The sequence below is a fragment of the Geotrypetes seraphini genome, chromosome 7 (genome assembly GCF_902459505.1).
Source record: "Geotrypetes seraphini chromosome 7, aGeoSer1.1, whole genome shotgun sequence".
In the NCBI taxonomy this organism is placed as follows: Eukaryota; Metazoa; Chordata; class Amphibia; order Gymnophiona; family Dermophiidae; genus Geotrypetes; species Geotrypetes seraphini.
Genome location: NC_047090.1, coordinates 197,402,707 through 197,423,894, shown reverse-complemented (window position 1 = coordinate 197,423,894; position 21,188 = coordinate 197,402,707). Strand labels below are relative to the sequence as shown.

The window sequence follows — 21,188 nt, the reverse complement described above, 5'->3', positions numbered from 1 at the left end:
AATAAACAGGACTACTGCTGCACTGAAACCCAACAATGAGAACAAGTGTGAGCATGAAATCGCTGTGCTGTAACCAACAAGGAAACCAAGCGCGTGCATGAAAAGGGCGGGAAGTCCCGGCACCCTCCACGGATTTCTAGTCATAAAACTTAGCCTCAATAAAATACGTTGACCGAACCCACATTACTAAGACTCCCAAACAGAACCTGAAGTTCAACTGACAGTAAAAAACAGAGACATACTCACAAGCTTGTTGTTAGGGCCGGTTGAAGCCAGTTAAAGCTGGTTGAGCAGCAGTAACAGAGCAGAATGGAGCAACTGTGGGTTGTTTTTTTTTGTTTTTTTTACAGAGAAGGGAAAAAAGAAAAAAATTGAGACCCAGTCAGACCCTCTAGCAATGGAGGGAGGGTGAGTCAGGGACCTGGGGGGGCTTTAGATGTAACCCCTAAAGCCGGCACTGTTCAGCCGGACACCCCTGTCTCACTGAAGAGAAAATCTCAACAGGAGAAATAGCATTGCCAGCTCACTGAAGAGAAACCTCAACAGGAGAAACAGAATGGCAATCTCACTGAAGAGAAACCTCAACAAGAGAAAATAAAGTTCCAGTCACAGCCAGAATTCAGGAGCTAGTTGAATAGCGACCATTTCCTGCTGGGAGATAGAGAATACTGGAGATACAGGAGGAGTGCCAGCCAATTGGACCACCTTTTAATCAGTTTCTCTATCACCGCCTGCTGGTAGATGTGTGCTATCCCATTGGTCTCTGGAGTCATCTGCTGCTGTTGCTAGGGAAACTCAGATTGGAAAAGCGTCACGAGCGGAGTGCCTCAGGGTTCGGTACTTGTACCCGTGCTCTTCAACATATTTATAAACGACCTGGAAATTGGTACGATGAGCGAGGTGATTAAATTTGCAGACGATACGAAGCTATTCAGAGTATTGAAGGCGCAGGGGGATTGTGAAGATCTGCAACATGACATAACCACGCTCGAAAAATGGACAGTGACATGGCAAATGAGGTTCAACGTGGATAAGTGTAAGGTGATGCGCGTCTGTATCAAAAATCCCATACATGAATATAAAATGTCCGGGGCGGTACTTGGAGAGACCCCGCAGGAAAGAGACCTGGGAGTACTGGTCGACAAGTCAATGAAGTCGTCTGCGCAATGTGTGGCGGCGGCGAAAAGGACGAACAGAATGCTAGGAATGATCAAGAAGGGGATCACGAACAGATCATAAGAACATAAGAAATGCCTCTGCTGGGTCAGACCCAAGGTCCATCGTGCCCAGCAGTCCGCTCACGCGGTGGCCCAACAGGTCCAGCACCTGTGCAGTAATCTTCTATCTATACCCCTCTATCCCCATTTCCAGTAGGAATTTGTCCAATCCTTTCTTGAACCCCAGTACCATACTCTGCCCTATTACGTCCTCTGGAAGCGCATTCCAGGTGTCCACCACACGTTGGGTAAAGAAGAACTTCCTAGCATTTGTTTTGAATCTGTCCCCTTTCAACTTTTCCGAATGCCCTCTTGTTCTTTTATTATTTGAAAGTTTGAAGAATCTGTCCCTCTTTACTCTCTCTATGCCTTTCATGATCCTATAAGTCTCTATCATATCTCCTCTAAGTCTCCTCTTCTCCAGGGAAAAGAGACCCAGCTTCTCCAATCTCTCAGAATATGACAGGTTTTCCATACCTTTTATCAGACGTGTCGCTCTCCTCTGAACCCTCTCGAGGAGGAGGAGGAGGTAAAAGGAACGGAGAAGGGCTACTGCTGGACAGGGGGAGCAGGGAAGGGGTGCTGCTGGACATGGAAGAGGTAAAAGGAACGGAGAAGGGAAAACAGACGGGGAAGGAAGGAAGGAAGGGAAGAACCATATTATCCTTCTATGAACTCTAAAGGAAAGTGAGCCCTCTGAGAGTGCTACACACCTTAGAAAAATTTTCAGTTGTTTACAGGATAGTATTATGAACGTTTATGTCTTGATATGCTGGGAAGATTTGGGGGGTCTATGAATATTTGAAAAGTCCCAGATGAAGTTTAGCCAAATAGTGGATTGTATACCCAACTGATGGCAGTTAGAGAATCGAAAACATTTTTTGAAGCTACCTAGACACCAAAAAATGTTTTCGATTCTCTAACTGCCATCAGTTGGGTATACAATCCACTATTTGGCTAAACTTCATCTGGGACTTTTCAAATATTCATAGACCCCCCAAATCTTCCCAGCATATCAAGACATAAACGTTCATAATACTATCCTGTAAACAACTGAATATTTTTCTAAGGTGTGTAGCACTCTCAGAGGGCTCACTTTCCTTTAGAGTTCATAGAAGGATAATATGGTTCTTCCCTTCCTTCCTTCCTTCCCCGGAGAAGGTTATCATGCCGCTGTACCGGGCTATGGTACGCCCTCACCTGGAATACTGTACTATTTGAAAGGGTCCAGAGAAGAGCGACTAAAATGGTTAAGGGGTTGGAGGAATTGCCGTACTGTGAGAGATTAGGAAAGTTGGGCCTGTTCTCCCTTGAAAAGAGGAAACAGAGGGAACATGATCGAAACATTCAAGATCATGAAGGGAATAGACTTAGTAGATAAAGACAGGTTGTTCACCCTCTCCAAGGTAGAGAGAACGAGAGGGCACTCTCTGAAGTTAAAAGGGGATAGATTCTGTACGAACATAAGGGATTCAAGACAATGTTGGACAAGTTCCTGCTGAACCGGAACGAATGCAGGTAGGGCTGGTCTTGGTTAGGGCACAAGTCTTTGACCTGGGGGCCGCCGCGTGAGCGGACTGCTGGGGGAGATGGACTACTGGTCTGACCCAGCAGCGGCAATTCTTATGTTCTTATGTTAGTACTGCAATATTTAGCTTATTCCTTCCTTATAAATCAAAGTTCTGGCTACTGAACTAGAGAAAGAGATGGTCAGCTGGCAGGGCTTTGTTTATAAATTTTTATAAACACAACTAATATACTACTTTATCCAGAAGCAAAAAAAAAAAAAAAAAAAAGAAATATAATTTTTTTTTCTACCTTTATTGTCTGGTTTCTGCTTCCCTCATCTTCTCATTCAATTCCTTCCATCCACTGTCTGTCTTCTCTCAGTTAGGGCGCTGGTCTTTGACCAGAGGGCCACGGCGTGAGCAGACTGCTGGGCACGATGGACCACTGGTCTGACCCAGAAGCGGCAATTCTTATGTTCTTATGTTCTCTGCGTCTTCCATTTGCTCCGTTACTGTGCCTCTCCCTTCACCCCCCCCCCCAATTGGTCTGGCACCCATCTTCTTCCCTCTGCTCCCCCATAATTTGGCATCTCTGTCTTCTTCCCATCAGCATCTTCTCCCTACTCTCTGTTCCCCATTTCCCATCAGCATCTTCTCCCCACTCTCTGCTCCCCATTTCCCATCAGCGTCTTCTCCCCACTCTCTGCTCCCCATTTCCCTTCAGCGTCTTCTCCCCACTCTCTGTTCCCCATTTCCCTTCAGCGTCTTCTCCCCACTCTCTGTTCCCCATTTCCCTTCAGCGTCTTCTCCCCACTCTCTCTTCCCATTTCCCTTCAGCGTCTTCTCCCCACTCTCTCTTCCCCATTTCCCTTCAGTGTCTTCTCCCCCATTTCCCTTCAGTGTCTGCTCCTTTCCTCCACCACCCTTCCCTTCGGCACACCTTGCGCAGCCCCCTCCCTCCTTCCTACCTACCCGAATCTATCCCTCCCTCCCTCCCTCCCCTTTACCTTCGCGGCACATTTTGAGTAACTTCTTCAAAGCCGTCGAAGCCTGCAACCAGTAGCGTGCGTGTGTGGGTGGAAGCTTCTCTTTTGATGCAACCAGAAGTTGTGTCAGAGGAGAAGCTTCCGCCCACACACGCATGCTACTGCTTGCAGGCTCGACGGCTTTATGAAGAAGTTACTCAAAACGCGCCGTGAAGATAAGAGGAAGGGAGTGAGATAGATAGATTCAGATAGGTAGGTAGAAAGGAGAGATGGGGCCACATGCAATTGGTGACCGCGTGCGTTCCCTCCCTTAACTGTGGGGACAAGGCCATTCACCGCTCCACGGGGCGGTGGATGGCCTTGTCCCCATACCCACAGTGAGCACTTTTTTCTCCCTCACTGTTTCTGCGGGTTACCCGCGGCTACCCACAGCTAGCCATGGGTCACAGCCACTGTGTCATTCTCTAATCTAGACACCTTGCCCAGGGATGATCTCTCCTGCGATCATATGGGGGAAGCTGATGAGTAGTAGTAGTAGTAGTAGTAGTAGTAGTAGTAAAACACTCAATACCCTCGAAATTAAGTTTTAGAAATAGTTTTTGGAGCCTGTCAGCTCCTCTTATTCATAAATGCTGGTCACAGAAACTGCAGCTGCTCTCTAGCCCCGATTAAGAGCCAGAGTGAGAATTCACTACCACACTGCTGGAAAAGCTGTCCTCAAGCTGATCTTTGAGCTTCCTTAGACTCCACTGTCTGACTATGCCTCCACCCCTGCAGACTACTGACAGCGCAGGGAGATGGGTGGAGGCGCGAAAACACAGCCTGCAAGCTGCAGAACACCGCTAAGCCCCCTAAGTGTGCTGAACAGTTTGCGCTCGACCTCCTTGCTTAACAGGAAGTGAGATAAGGTCAGGGATGGCCCTAACATCCAAGAAAGACTAGCAGACTGGCTGACAGGTACCTCGAAGGGATCGGCCTGTCAGCTACAGACCGAAGTCTGTGAATTCTCAAGCAAGCAGCACTTCAAATGTTCATAGAACATGAAAGAACCGCGAAAGGGAACGAAACTACATCGAATTAAAAAAAATTGGAGAAAGCAGAACTAACACACTTCAGACACATGCAGAAGAGAGAGACTGATGAGAGGAGCTAAGCTAGCCTGTGATGTACCCTAGAGGCAGAGTGAAAAACTTATTATTCTCTTCTGCATCCTATGCAGATAAAGGGAAATAACCCTGTGGTCTAGAATGTCTCACCTATTGCACTGGAATGTATATTATTATTGTATATAGGGATCCCTTATTTATATTTTTAATGTATGTTTTAGATGCAAACCCCTGATGTAGCCCAAGTTTGGGGCGAAATGTGGTCCACGTTGGGTATTTTGGACTCAATAAAGTTTACATTTTATTCGTATGGGATCCAAGTTTCCAAGTTTTATTAAAATTTGTTGAAACTCCTATTATGAATTCTAAACGTTTTACAATATTAAAAACAAGGGGGAGACTTACAAGGACATATTGACAAGACAAATTAAGGACATAAAACAGAAACAATAGGTAAGTTCTGGTGAAATACAATAATTACAAGAAAAGCAGACATGAAAAGGGAAGAACATGAGGAGGGGGAAATAGAAGGTCCTCTTTGAAAAAGAGGCTGGAAGTGGAGAGTGTAGAAAGCACAGTTACTTACCATAACAGATGTTATCCAGCGACAGCAGGCAGATTCTTTTGAGCTCTAAAAGTCCCTTTTACAAAGTCCCAGTAGCAATGCTGCTGCGGTAGGTGCGGTATATATACTGCATTTATCACAGCAGCATTGCTACTGGGGCTTTGTAAAAGGGACTTTTAGAGCTCAAAAGAATCTGCCCGCTATCGCTGGATATATATTTTTTTTATCAATAACTGTTTATTGGCATATCAATAAGATATACAAAACCATTATATAAATCAGTAGAAGCAGAATAGAAACAGGAGAAGTAGATCCTCACATTCAAAACCCTACAATCCCACGAACCTGCTTTCATTGATAGAATCGTCATCCGCTATGATCCTTCCAGAGCTCTGAGATCAACTTCTTAACATCTCCTTCACATTCCCTCCTTAAAAATTATCAGCACTTGTCGAACCACCTCTTTCTTGGTTACAGCCCCCACAATCTGGCATTCCCTACCGAATATCCTGAGAGCTGAAAAAAAACTTAGATAAATTCAAAGGCGGACTAAAGTGTTTCCTTTTCAAAGACGCTTTTGAGTAATAATCTCTTCCTTTCTACTTCTATCTTTTAGCCCAGGACAAGCAGGCAGCATATTCTCACGAATGGGTGACGTCACCGACAGAGCCCCAGAATGGACCACTTTAAAAGTGCATCACCACTTTAAGAGTTTAGAAAGTTTGCGATAGCCCAAACCGCGCATGTGTGAGTCCCTTCCCACCCAACATAGGGTGCGCAGTCCCTCAATTTCTTAGTTTCCGCGGAGCTAAGAAGTCGCTTCATCAACAGCTGTTGATATTTTTTCGCTGCCTTCCCGCTCACACAGCTTATTTTTTTACTTTTTAGTCAGTTTTTGTTTTCTTTCTTTTTTATAGTAAAAAAAAAAAAATAATAAAATAAAAATTTACTTTTCGCTTTCGCGTGTTTGGCCCGGCGGGGCCTGTTTTTCTCCTTATGCCCCTATAACCGGTGCTTTTGACAGACACCGGTTACAGAATCCAGCTTTTAGATGAAGGACTGGCTCCTCCTTCGCCTAAAAGCCCTTGTTTTGGGCGTTTGGGACTTAGGCTTTTTTTAGGTTGATTACATGGTGTAAGTTTAGATGTAGTGGTGGTCTGGGCATTTAAACAGCTGAACGTAGAGGCAGGCCATTATCAAAAAAAAAGCCTCCTTTTGGACGTTTTTTTTGATAATGGACATTTTCCCTGCTTCTACTTTCAACGTTTAAGGCCTTAAGCCAAAAGGGGACTTAGACTTTTTTTTTTTTATTATGCCCCTCCACATCTATAAGAAGACCAAGAGGTAAATCCCAGCAGCCTAAAAAACAAGCAAAAAAGCCTTGGAAAATGTTACAGTTTGTGAAGACAAGGCCGATACAGAAATATTTATAGTGAAGGTGTTTTTTGTGGTTTTAACTTTATTAATGTCTGTAGACATCATCAATATTGCATAATTTTATTAATGTCTGTAAAAAATTTTAGCTAATTGTCTAAACCTCTGTAAACTGTAACCCCTCAAGATTTTGCTGCTGCTTTAATAGTCATAAAATAGTACTATTTTTTTTGCAAAGATTGTCATTAGTGAGCTGGTTGAAAGAAGTACCGTATTTTTCGCTCCATTAGATACACCTGACCATAAGACGCACCCTAAATTTAGAGGAGGAAAACAAGAAAAAAATCCATTCTGAACCAAATTCTCCCTGCCAAGCTCTGCACCCAACCCCACACTCCTTGCCAAGCTCTATACTCTGTCCCCCCTCCCTGCCAGGCTCTGTACCCTGTCCCCCCTCTGGTGGTCTAGTGGTAGGCCGGGACAGGGCAGGCAGGCCTAGTGGCTGGTAGGCAGGTAGGGACAGGGCAAGCAGGCAGGTAGAGATGGGACAGGACAGATGGGTAAGTAGGTAGGCAGGCAGACTTTCCCCCCTCCCAAGCAGGCAGGCCTCCCCTCCCCAAGGCAAGGAGCAGGAAAGCCCTGGCCTCTCCCTCCTCTATTTTTAATTTGGTAGGGAGGGCAGGCAGGCAACAGGCCCCGGCCTCTCCCTCCCTATTTTTAATTGGGCAGAGCAAACAGACAGGCCCCGGTCTCTCCATCTTCCCTCCCTACCCCTCAGGAAGGCAGCAGGCAGGCCCCGGCCTCTTCCTCCTCACCCAGGCCCTTGCCCTCTTCCTCCTCCCCGCTGCACCCCACGCATACCTTTTTTTTTTTTTTAACTTCTGTTCGCGGCCAAGGCTGGCTGACTGCCTGATTTCCACCGCTTCCTTAGCTGCGAATAGTAGTAAAAAAATTTTTAAAATAAATAAAATAAAATAGGTATGCGCGGGGAACGGCGGGGAGGAGGAAGAGGGCCAGGGCCTGCCTGTCACCTGCCAGCCAGCTACGGGCAAGACTTCCAGCGAGGGAGGGCGGCCGCATTAAAAATAGGTAACTGGAGGGGGAGGGGGTATTTGTTCCATAAGATGCACCCTAATTTCCACCCACTTTTGGGGGGGAAAAAGTGCGTCTAATGGAGCGAAAAATACGGTATTTCCTAAATGGATTTTCTTACCTCAGAGCCTTTTTGGATTCATTACAAAGTTTCAGTTGTCCATTCTTTTGGAAGAAGCCTTCTAGCTCTTTTGCCTCTTGGCACAGTTTCTCCCCTTCTGACTGGGCCTGGTACCGAGTGCCTAATTCAAACAGATATTGTTGGTTTTGTATTTTCAGAGCCTGCAGCTTGGCAAAAAGAATTTCATCAGAGACGGTTTCATCATCTTCTTGAAGAAAATCCAGTAGTTTGCCTTCTCTGGGAGATATTTCTGCCTCCGAATCCAAGGAAACTTTAGGTGGAAACACCTGCACATGTCAGAATTAGACATTTAGGACAGTTTTCAAAGGCATTTAAATAAGACAAAAGTTTTAAGTGCAGAAATAGGCTTGATGTGCAAGGGCATGATGTGCTTTTGTGTATATGGGTGGGAGGGAAGGGACATTTCTTGGACCAGGGTTGGGAAAAACAGTACACTGGCTCACACTCTTTTCCAGTGTCAAAAGTATGCATTTAGCTTTTATTAAAAAAAATTAATAAAAGTGATAAATTTTAGAAGCATCCACATGTTCAAATAGCAGATTAAGGGCCTGATTCTGTATAGGACACTGGTCATGGCGGCCGAGAATTGCATGTCAATCACACATAAGAACATAAGTAATGCCTCTGCTGGGTCAGACCAGAGGTCCATCATGCCCAGCAGTCCGCTCATGCGGCGGCCCAGCAGGTCCAAGACCTATATAGTAATCCTCTATCTATACCCTTTTCCTTCAGGAAATCATCCAATCCCTTCTTGAACCCCAAAACCGTACTCTGTCCTATCACACCCTCTGGAAGCACATTCCAGGTGTCCACCACCCTCTGGGTGAAGAAGAACTTCCTAGCATTGGTTTTGAATCTGTCCCCTTTTAATTTTTCCAAATGCCCTCTTGTTCTTGTAGTCTTCAAAAGTTTGACGAATCTGTCCCTCTCCATTTTCTCTATGCCCTTCATGATCTTGTAAGTGTCTATCATATCCTTGTAAGTCTCTATCACCGGCATCCAATATTATAGTTATTTCTCTTACGCTTTTATTATGCACTTTAGTTTTTAATTAGTTCTTCCTTCTCCTATGTTTTCTGCTATGTATTGTAGTCTTAATTATATGTGAACTGAGTCAAGCTCCACTGGGAGATGACCCGTAATATAAACCAAAGATTAGATTAGATTCGCACCAGTTAGAGATGCACACTTGCCTGATCGCAAAGATAGGCAGCTCAGCTACATTTGCCAAGGAATTCCTTGCCATCAGCTGATTGCGGCATAGGAATCCCCTGATAGCTGAGCCAGCAGGATTCCCTGAAAATCGCTGCTTCGGGGAGTCCTACTGGCTGAGCTGATCAAGGGGAAATTCCCCTGCCACAATCATCAGTGACGCAGCAGAAGGACTCAACTGCAGGAGAAAGCCGCGAAGCAGCCTGTTTAGCGTACTGCGGCTGCCAACGATGGAGGGAGGTTTGTGCCGGTATGTGCAGAAGCGGTATGTCCCTCTCCCTCCAGTACCTATGCAGCACTTTGCGTGGCGCATCCTCCCACAATCCTGAGTCGGCCACAGCGCTCGAGTGTGGGTCCTAACCGCGCATCCGCTCTCCTGCCTGCCACGACCTACAGATCACGGAACACACAGGTAGGAGTGCGCATGCGCGGCTAGCGTTTTATTATATAGGATTATAGAAAACAATTAAAAATAGGTAAATAAATATTTTATCAAATATTAAAAATACTAGATGAATTCATATTAACATACATAGAAAAAAAGGGAAGTTGGGGAGGGAAAAGTTGTTTAAAATACAGCAAAGTAAATTAATAAAAAAAGGAAGGTAAAAGGGGAGTGGCAAAACATTAGGGTGGGGATTGCTTCAGAAGAAGTGTTTGATGTTTCAGGGCTTCACAGAAATTAAAGGTTTGAGAAGCGGAAGCTGGAACTAAAGAGTAAAGGCATCTTTAAAGAGAAAAGTTTTGAGTTTGGTTTTAAATTTTTCAAGAGAATTCTCTAATCGAAGATTTAATGGGAGGGCATTCCACAGAGAGGGGGCAGTAACTGAAAAAATAGATTTACGAGTAGTATCATAAAACAATTTGCGTATTGACGGTATGGAAAGTAGGTTTTGATTGTTAGATCGCAAGGCCCTGGAAGATGAATATGGGATCAAAAGTTTATTTTTATTTATAAATGCTGGTTGGTTAGAGTTTTTTGTTTTAAAGGTTAGGAGTATTTTATAGGCGAGACGAAGAGTGATAGGTAGCCAATATGCTTTACGGAGGAGAGGAGTGATATGGTCAAATTTTTTTGCATGATAGACTAATTTAACAGCAGTGTTCTTTCTGGGTTATACCTTGATAAAGGGCATTGCAGTAATCTATGGTTAAAATTACAAAAAGAGTGAATCAGAATATTGATAGAGGGGGGAATCAAGAAAAGGAGAGAGAGAGCGGATGAGCCTAAGCTTATGAAAACATTAGCATAACATTAACATAATTTTGGTGATGAAAGGTGAGGTCCTTATCTAAAATAACTCTGAGAAGTTTGACTTTACTATCCATTTGAATTGAGGAAGAATCGATACAGATAGGTAGACATAAATGTTCATCTGGAGAGAGCGAGAAAAGGACACTAGTAGTTTACAGTTTTCTCCCCAGAAATTTTTTCCAGCCGGGTGGCATGAAAAAGTAGCCGGGTGGGGTGGGGAAATTTGGTAGAGGAGAAAATGAAGGGCTCCTTTTACAAAGGTGCATTAGGGCCTTAACACGCGGAATAGCATGCGCTAAAATGCCCCGTATGCTAGCTGCTACTACCTCCTCTTGAGCAGGTGGTAGTTTTTCAGGTAGCGCACGCTAATCCGATGCGTGCGCTAAAAACGCTAGCGTACCTTTGTAAAATGAGCCCTAAATGTGTACTATTTTTATTAGTTAATTATTATTGTTTTCCAATGCTCAATATGACTTCCTTTTTTAAGGTTTGACACTTGTGCCAGAATATTTTTACTAAATTTAAGAAGTATCCAATTCTAGAAGTGAATAATTAGATATGCGCCCTCTTTCAAATGGTATAAAGGTTTAAAAAAAAAGGAAATGCGTTAATGAAGTCATTGGGTTCAATCTAGCCATTTATTTCTGCATGAATTTAAACAACTAAGAAAAAAAAAGATAAATATAGCTCATCCAGTCATACAAGAAACAGCTCTACAGCACCTCTAATAATGTTTTGATCACTAGGTTCCTTCCTGAGGTCTCACTGAGGATATGAAATAGATGCAAGCCCCACTTCCAGACCTCTTCCACATAATTTATGGAGAGGTGTTACTGAGCCTTGAAGGAGACCTGTGTGATTGCACTACAGCAAAATAATAAAGTAGCAGATTAAGATCAAAGTGAGAGCTAGGGCAAAACAGTTTAGGTAAAGATGCAGGTAATAATTAGCAATGTATTAAAAATATTTTATTTTTATTTGCTTATAATGTCATTTGAAAGCTGCTTGTTAATACAACTTTAATTTAATTCTTTATAATGGGTGTGTGTGTGGTGATAGTGGGGGGACAACACTTACGTCAACAGTAAAGTAAGAATAGGGTCATTAAATCCTATGGCGTACCTAGTATATATGACAGCCAGTGCTGATCATTTTTTTTAAACCCTTCTCTATATAAAAAAAATATATTTTTAGTAATAATCCATGAGTCACACAACAAAGGTGCACCTAGGAAAAGGCAGCATCTTAAACACTGCAGTGAGCACTAGAACACCAACACACACATTGTAAAACTAAAGCCAGATCCTGCACAGTCAATTGATCCTGTACAGTCATTGCTAACAGAAAGCCATGTCCTTTTTATACACACAGAACACAGATACACCCTCGCCCAATATGGAATAATCACAAACTAAAAATAGAAATATGTACACAAAAGTTAAACTGAACTGCCAAGAACCCAGACTCTGCATACAATGCAACACCATAGAAACAGTGACACATGTCCCCTATTACTGTGCAAAATATAAAGACAGTAGATGTAAATTTGAAAAAACTGATATATAACAATCACCACTTTACAAATTAACAAATAGAAATAAAACAAATAATGAGAAATAAGAAAATACCATTTTATTGGACTAATCTATTTTTCAATTAGCTTTCAGAGACCAAATCTTTCTTCAAGACAGTACAGTATAAAGTTGTTATGGTATCCTGTCCTGACCTGAGGAAAGGGGTTTAGTCTCAAAAAACTGCCTTATTTCCATTTCCTATGTATAAACTTTAATCAATAGTTATAATACTACTTGATTCTACGTAGAGCAACAAATTTTTTTTTCTACCTTTTGTCGTTTCTGCTTTAATCATCTTCTCTTCACTCTCTTCTTTCTATTCAACGTTTGTCCTCACTCCCTTCCATGCAACATATGTCATCTCTCTTTGCCCCTTCCACCCAGCCTCTGCCCTCTCGCTATCTATCCCTTCCATCTACTGTCCACCCTCTCTCTGACCCTTGCATCCACTGTCCACCCTCTCTCTGACCCTTTTGCATCCACTGTCCACCCTCTCTGCCCTTCCTTTCCTATGACAGTCCATCCCTGGTGTTTCCATCTAGGGCCAAGAATATGTACAGGAAAAAGATCCTTAAGGAACAACTTTGATACCAAAAAGAGATCCAAGAAAAGTATAATTAGTCACTCGTGTCCCCCAAAACACCACAAAAAAATATGTATTTTGTGCATGACATGCGTAGTGACAACACACAAACCTAGTGGACTGGGTAAAACGAGGATCTTGCAGCCCCATGAACCTCGCAGATCCTACCTCACATCCTTAAAAATTTGCTTACCTCAAGGGTGAGTGGGAACTGTGAGGTCTGCGGGTATTAAAATGCCCTGCAGATCCCATGCCACAGAGCTGTGCGAGATCTGTGGGATCCGGGCAATCCTTATTTTACCTAATCCCAGAGCAATTTTTTAAGCTGTTTACCCAGATGCAGTTTCCAGAAAAGGAAGGTTTAAATCTATGGGAATACTTATTTTCTTAGATGACTTTTTCAAAGAGAAAGTGCTCAGTGCTCTTAGTTTCATGATGGATGTGGTGGCCAGTTCTCAAAGAGAAAGCACCCACAAACTTTTCATTGGCCTGAAGTTTTGAAAAGAGCCCAGAGAAAACTCAATTTCTGTCATGGAACTACAACTCTACCTTCTTGCAGGACTTGGAAACAGCAGCCATGCACATAGCCCCGTTTGCGCGATCATTAACTCATACCAACATCTGTGCACAATGCACAGCATGAAAATCCCTGCACTTCAAAATCATACCATTGTAGGAACTTCAAGTAGCAGCTCTCATCTGGTGATTTGCCAAGATTTTTTCCCTGTATTGTAAGGGATATGATTTTTTTTTTTCTAAACCCACAAAAAAACACCTCTCTTCTGAGCTGCACACCTTAAGCACTGCAGTTCAAATAGCAAACAGCACTGGAACCCAGTGAGAAAACTCTTTTCTACCCATAGATGCATACAAATGATTAATAATGACATGCTGTCCTGCCTCTTTTGGGGGTCAATGGGCATTTGCTGTGACTTAGGAAAGATCAGAGCAACCGACTCCCTTCCTTCGCCAGGAAATTCAAGTGGCAGAGGCACAACTCGGATTCTGCTCCCTCTCAAGAAAAAAAAATGACGTTACAAACCGAGTAACAATCCAAGAGACCAAAAACTAAACTTTCCCGAGGCAGAAACCCCCCACGTGGTCTTGATCATCCTGCTTGCTGGAACTGAAGGGAACTTGACACCTTTTTTCCCTCTCAGAGTTGTCCCAGACTCACTGCAGCCACACGATCTGAGCAGAGGCATTATCAGCAGCTTCACTTAACGCAGCAGGATTATTCTGCTTTCTGGAGACAGGGAAACATACTCAATCAGAGGATAGAGCCTGGTTAAAAAAAACCAGCAAAATAGCTCAGTAACCCTCCTGAGCAAAACTGGAGGCAACCTGAGGACTGCCCTTCAGATCGGCTTCTGATGTGCCGTCCCGTGCTTATTGGCAGTGATTTGTATTTATTTCACAGGCAGCTGCCTTAGCCCTTAGCGAACTCATGCTTCGGGGCTCTAAGGTGTGCGTGCTGGCTTCCCTTCTCTTCCCCCCGCCGGACTTAACTTCCGGTTTCAGAGGGAAGAGAAGGGAAGCCGGCACACACACCTTAGAGCCCCGAAAGCATGAGTTTGCTACGGGCTAAGGCAGCTGCCTGTGAAATAAATACAAATCACCGAGTTCGTGTCTTCAAGCCGGTGAGAGGTGGTTTTTTTTGTTTTGCTTGTTTTTTTATGTTGAGCAGCGGCGGTAGCAGCAGGATTTGCATAGATGACAGCCGGGCGGTCATCTAAATTAGCTGGGCGTAGCGCCCGGCTGAAAGGCCCTGGGGAGAACACTGAGTTTTAAGGATGTTCAGTGAAAGTTTGTTATGCTGAAGCCAAAAGCTGATTTTGAGTTTTTGATTGATTTCTGTTATTTCATCAGGTGATGTAGGATTTAGGGGGTGGGGATATCATCGGCATATGTTGTAGGGTCATGAAATAGTTAACTGTTGTTTAAAATATTACGCTGGCCTACATAGCTGAAAACAGTGTATAATCTATTGACTTCATCTGCCTGAAATGTATGTCCCTGCCTTACCACATTGTAAGCTGAATAGATAAGAGTTTGAGCCATGATGTGCCCTGCCCTTCTGTACATGTAACATTTAGACCTGTAAGATTTAGATAAGCAGAGAAATGAGCTAGTTTCCTATAGGACTATAAGTTGTATCTCTGAACCTATCATAAGTGCTGGCTTAGGACCAATAATAATTGTAGAAAGTTATAGAAGTAACAAATGAAAATTGTAGTTTTTGCATATATTAGTTTGCGAAAAGGGCATAAAAGTCCTTATATTTCCTGTTTCTGACACTCTAGTAGGCAGGCTGTTAACTGCACTAGAGTCCAGCATGCTGTGAATAAACCTCTTGTACTTTCTTCACGCCTCTGACTTTGTGTGTCCAAGTGACCTTTCAATGTAAATACAGTGAAACCTATAGATTGGGCCAAAGTGAGCAATGGTGTCAAGAATATATTAAAAAGAAGGGGAGAAAGAATTGAGCCTTAGGGGACTCCATAGCTTTGGTAAATGGTGGAAGAAATAGAGTCATTGAAACCGACTTTATAGTTTCAATTCTGAAAGTAAGAAGAAAACCATTGCAGAACTGTACCAGAGATACTGATAGATTCTAGTCGAGTAAGGAGTAGGGAATGATCAATTGTGTCAAAGGCAGCTGCAAGGTCTAAGGCAGGGGTGTCAAAGTCCCTCCTCGAGGGCCGTAATCCAGTCGGGTTTTCAGGATTTCCCCAATGAATATGCATTGAAAGCAGTGCATGCACATAGATCTCATGCATATTCATTGGGGAAATCCTGAAAACCCGACTGGATTTCCCCAACCCGACTAGCCCTCGAGGACCGACTTTGACACCTGTGGTCTAAGGAAATCAGAAATGAGGATTTATGATGTCCTTAAAGTAGTGAATTGAGGTTGTTAAACTGATGAGAGAGAGTTCAGTAGAGTGATTTTTTTCAAAGACCTGTTTGGTAGTGGTGCAGAGCATTAGTTTTTTCAGCAAAATTGGACAATTGATTGAAGACCAGTTTTTCCAATTATTTTAGCTAAAAAAGGTAAGTTAGCGATAGGACGGTAATTATTGATTTGGTTTTTGGATATGTTTATTTGTTTGAGCTTTGGAAATAGAAGAGCGGATTTCCAAGAAGGCGGTATGTAGCCGCTACAGAGGCTTTTATTTAACCATGTTAAGTAAAAATGGACCAAAAGTATTGAAATGATTTTTAAGGATAGTAGGAGGTAAATTTTCTAGAGAGTTATTCCTTGGGTTTAGTCCCTGGGTTATAGCCTTCAGCTCATCAAGTGTAGTTAGACAGAAAAAGAACTGAAGGGAAGTGAATATTTAGGTAGAGGAGAAATAGGTGTTTTAGACATTGACGTGCTAACAAGTGTAGTTCGTACCCCTTTGATCTTTTGGTCAAAATGTTCAGTAAGGGCTTGTGCTGTACGTTGATTTGAGTTAGGGCCGGATCTTCTAGCATAAGGAAAGAGTGAGCGAACAATAGAATATAGCGCTGAAGAGTTTTTTGCAGTAGCAATACGGTTGGCATAGTATTTTTTCTTGGCTACCTGTAATGATTGCTTATAAAAGGTAGCTTGTTCTTTGTATTTCTTTAGTGTGGATGGAGATCCTCAAAAAAAGGGCAGCATCTGGAATACATAGAGCCACTTTGGAGCCGAAAGCATATTATACAGCTGAATCCTGCCAAACTGATGTGGCCCTTCATTTCAAATGAACCTGGGGGTGACAGCCTATTAAAAATGGACAGATGTGAGGAGTGTGTGGCGCAGTGGTTGGATCTACAGCCTCAGCACTCTGGGGTTGTGGGTTCAAACCCCGCGCTGCTCCTTGTGACCCTGGGCAAGTCACTTAGTCCTCTATAGCCTCAGGTATGTTAGATAGATTGTGAGCCCACCGGGACAGATAGGGAAAATGCTTGAGTACCTGATTATTAAACCGCTTAGATAGCCTTGATAGACGGTATATAAAACCTAATAAACTTGAAACTTGAATAGGCAAGCATGAAATAGCTACTACGCTGGCTTCTCATCACTTTGGATTTTACTAGTGAGGGAATATATATTGATAAGATAGGGACTTAATCCAAGAGAAGGCTTTATGCATGGCTATATAAAATTACAATTGGATAAGCCAGAACATGAACCAGATAGACAAATATGATAATATAGTGATCTGGAAAAAAACATATGTGCTTTGTGCTGAGGTCATTGGAAACAGGGAAAGAGCAGCATTCTCTTAGGACCCTAGAATTAATTGATAGTTTTGTTGAAGGACAAGAGAAGATAACCCAAGCTGTAGCTTAGTTCCATTGTTTCAATGTGTGCCCAGTCTGGTCTCCAGAGACTTGTGGCAGATAAGGTTTGGCTTTTGACCTGGTTGCTATAGAGATGGACTTTTCTTCTTACTACAGAGATTATATTCCAGGGGAGTGGGGGTTCCCTCTCTTTTTTTACAGGGTAAAGTTAGAAACACAAATAGGATATGCAAAATGGAGGCTGCAAACTATAGACCGGTGAGTCTCACATCAATAGTGAGCAAGCTGATGGAAACTCTAATCAAACGTCAATTGGATACGATCATGAACGAGGAGAATCTACGGGATCCCCGTCAACATGGATTTACTATGGGGAGATCCTGCCAATCCAACCTGATCAGCTTCTTTGACTGGGTGACGAGGAAGCTGGATGTTGGGGAGCCCCTGGACATCGTATACTTAGACTTCAGCAAAGCTTTCGATAGCGTACCACACCGCAGGCTGTTGAACAAAATGAGTTCTATAGGATTGGGTGACACTTTGACAAAATGGGTTGAGAACTGGCTTGGAGGCAGGCTTCAGCGAGTGGTGGTGAATGGCACCCCCTCTGAAATGACAGAGGTGATCAGTGGAGTGCCGCAGGGATCGGTCTTGGGCCCGATCCTGTTCAATATCTTTATAAGAGACTTAGCAGAAGGGCTTCGAGGTAAAATAACTTTATTTGCAGATGACGCCAAACTATGCAATGTAGTAGAAAGGAGTGTAACGATCAAAAACTCAATGTCCGACAATATGACGCACGACCTACTCCTATTGGAGCGCTGGTCTAGGATCTGGCAACTAGGTTTCAATACCAAAAAATGCAAGGTCATGCACCTTGGCAACCAAAACCCATGCAGAAGTTACACCCTTAATGGCGAGATCCTAGCAAGGACTGTAGCAGAACGGGACTTAGGGGTGATCATCAGTGAAGACATGAAGACTGCCAATCAAGTGGAGCAGGCTTCATCTAAGGCTAGACAAATCATAGGGTGTATACGTAGGGGTTTCGTCAACCATAAGCCTGAAGTCATTATGCCATTGTATAGATCCATGGTGAGACCCCATCTGGAATACTGTGTACAATTCTGGAGGCCTCGTTACCGGAAAGATGTGCTGAGACTAGAGTCGGTCCAGCGAATGGCCACCCGGATGGTCTCAGGACTCAAGGACCTCCCATACGAGGAACGGCTGGATAAGTTGCGGCTATACTCACTCGAGGAACGCAGAGAGAGGGGAGACATGATCGAGACGTTCAAATATCTCACGGGCCGCATCAAGGTGGAAGAAGATATCTTCTTTTTCAAAGGTCCCACGGCTACAAGAGGGCATCCGTGGAAAATCAGAGGAGGGAAGCTGCACGGTGACACCAGAAAATACTTTTTCACCGAAAGAGTGGTAGATCGCTGGAATGGTCTTCCACTTCAGGTGATTGAGGCCAGCAGCATGCCGGATTTTAAGACAAAATGGGATCGTCACGTGGGTTCTCTTCACAGAGAAAGGTAGGGGTGGGTCATTAAGGTGGGCAGACTAGATGGGCCGTGGCCCTTATCTGCCGTCTATTTCTATGTTTCTATGTTTCATATATGATGAATTAAATTTTAGTAAACTATTAATGTAGGAACTTTCATATTAAAAGTTATAGATTGAAATATAATTATCTAAAAAATGTACTGGAGGATTCATATAGGAAAACGTAGGGTTTGTGGAAATGGCTTGGCCCTTCTCTTTCACCGAGATACAGGATTTTCAGTGCATGCTCTTAAGTGACTCGGTAACATGGGAGCAGCAGTTTGACTTTTAAGGAGAAATGATTTAAAGCTGGGTGTATGGATAATTTTTCCTCTGTAAGTATATTATATTGTAATACTTTTTTCTGGTTTCTTCTGTATCTTTCTTTATTAGATAAGCTAGTATTAAAATGTAACTTTTAGGAATTCTTGTGTAAGGGGGAAGACACCCCCCCAATATGCATGTATAAGCCTTATTATGTATATATAAGTGAACATAGCAGGATGGAATTTTGAGGGCGTTAAGTCAGGGAAGTTGCATTTATACTATCTGACTTGTAATGTGCCTCCATTGTACAAATAAATGCCTTTTGAACTAAGATTTGTTAAATTTAATAAACAATATTTGATTGGGAATATTTGTACAATTATTATTATTCCAGTGCATCTATGAGCAGGGTAGAACCAAAAATCTGCTCACAAACAGGGAAAGAGGGTAGGCTCGCCAGAGATTCAACTTCACAGCAGTATCATGTAATACAGGTTATACATTGAAAACATATAAATGGGAGAGTTGAGCAGGAATCAGGACCCCTAAATACTTAATATGGTCTGCTGCCCACTGCAAAGGGAAGGGACCAAGCCACGTATCCTTAACCCCAGGGAGTATAGGAAAGGCCTGAGACTTGTGAAGATTCAAAGTAAATCCTGAGTAAGCCCCAAAGTGAGAGATGGTATCAAGAAGGGCAGGTAAGAACTTCTGGGAGTTAGTGAGAACCAGCAAAAGATCATCCGCATATGCCAGCGCCTTAACCGAGACATCAGACAGTGGTACACCCTTGATATCTGGGGACATCTTAATCAGAGAGAGCAGTGGTTCTAAAGATAACAGAAAAAGCAAAGATGAAAGGGGACACCCTTGTCACGTACCCCGAGTGATGGGAAAGGGGGAGAACCAAATCCCGTTAACCAAGACATATGCTTTAGGATTATGATAAAGAGCCTGTACCGCCTGGAAAAACAGGCCCTGAACGCCCATATGAGAGAGAACCCTGAGCAAAAAGGGCTTCAGCACTTTGTCAAAAGCTTTTTCAGCGTCCTGGCATCTCAAGATGTTGACAATGAGCCATAGCCAGAAGTAGCTTCTGCACATTCAAAACCGATTGGCAGCCCCAAACGAAGCCCACCTGTTCCTCACCAATTAACTCAGGAAGGATTCTGGCCAGCCTGGATGCCAAAAGCGTAGAAAACAATTTAATGTCAAAATTAATTAAAGAGATGGGGATTCTGGAACTTGGAGGTGCATCTGCATGGACGTGTGACTGCTGAGCTCTCTCTCCTAGGCATCTACAGAGCATTTTTAAAGTGGAAAACAATTTTTTTTCCCTCAAAGCTGATACACCTAACTCTTCCAAAGAATGACGTCTATCAGGCAAACCAAGGTAGAGGCGGCTTCAAACCCTGGAGAAAAGGCTAAAAGGAAAAAGGCAGAACCAACCACTCCTTCTAAGGCTGCTTTACCTATAGATGCCCTTGATAGGATTGAGTTGTTGGAGGAATTAAGAAGTATTAAATCAATGATTGCAGCAAAAACTGAACAGCTGGCAAACCTTGAACAAAAGATGGATGTGGTAAGCAGCAGTGTGGGGCAATTAGAAGCAAGAGTGGGGAAAATTGAAATGGAACAGGCACAATTTAAAAATGATCATAAAACTGTTCAAGATCTGGAGAAAAGAGTGGTGGACGTGGAAAACAGATCTAGAAGGAATAATTTGAGAATTTTAGGATTAGCTGAGGGAATAATGTAGTTGCCTTTCTGGAGGAGACTATGCCAAAAATACTCCCCATTAAATTAAAAGTGCCTTTGGAAATTGAAAGAGCACACAGAGTGCCAGGTAAAAGGGCTAATGGACAGTCAGGTCCTAGACCACTGATCTTTCGTGTAATGCGTTTTCAACATTTTTCAGAAATATTGAAAACTGCAAAAGAAAATAGGAATTTAACTTTTAAAGATTCAAGGATCCTTTTTGTTCCGGACTTTGCAAGAGAAACAGCTAACAAACGCAGACAGTTTTTAACAATGAGAACAAAATTGCAGGAGATTGGTCCCAGGTATGCCTTTATTATCCTGGAATAATGCAAGTTACATACAGAGGTAAAAGTTTTCAATTTGAGGATCTGGAAAAGCTAAAACAATTCTTGGAACAGCAAGAAACACCTATGAATTGAACCAGATGCCCTGTGTATTGTGGGATGGCATTGGAAGATATGTCTCCTATACAGGTATAGAATCGGATTTTATGTTTTGTTTGGATGAATTTATGAACATGGGCAAATTGGATTTAATGGACAAGTATTTTGGTTTGAATTAAATAGTAATAATTAGTTATTTCAAGCTTCCATCTGCAACGGACAGAAGTCACCGAGGACAATATAATTACCACAGAGTGCCTTGTGATTGGATAAAAATTGTTCTCTGATTTCTTCTTAGCAAATGGCAGTTAGAAGTTTGCTTCCTCCCTCCTGCTGG

At 42.9% G+C, this 21,188-nt stretch overlaps 1 protein-coding gene across 3 annotated transcripts in view; it reads right to left on the bottom strand.

Moving 5' to 3' along the window:
• FAM161B (FAM161 centrosomal protein B) overlaps positions 1 to 21,188 on the bottom strand; it is a 351,011-nt gene that overhangs the window by 311,279 nt on the left and 18,544 nt on the right. For all 3 annotated transcript variants that reach the window (XM_033950765.1, XM_033950766.1, XM_033950767.1), the window contains exon 2: positions 7,970 to 8,256. In XM_033950765.1, coding sequence (XP_033806656.1) covers positions 7,970 to 8,256 — 287 coding nt within the window. The remainder of the gene's footprint in view (positions 1 to 7,969; positions 8,257 to 21,188) is intronic.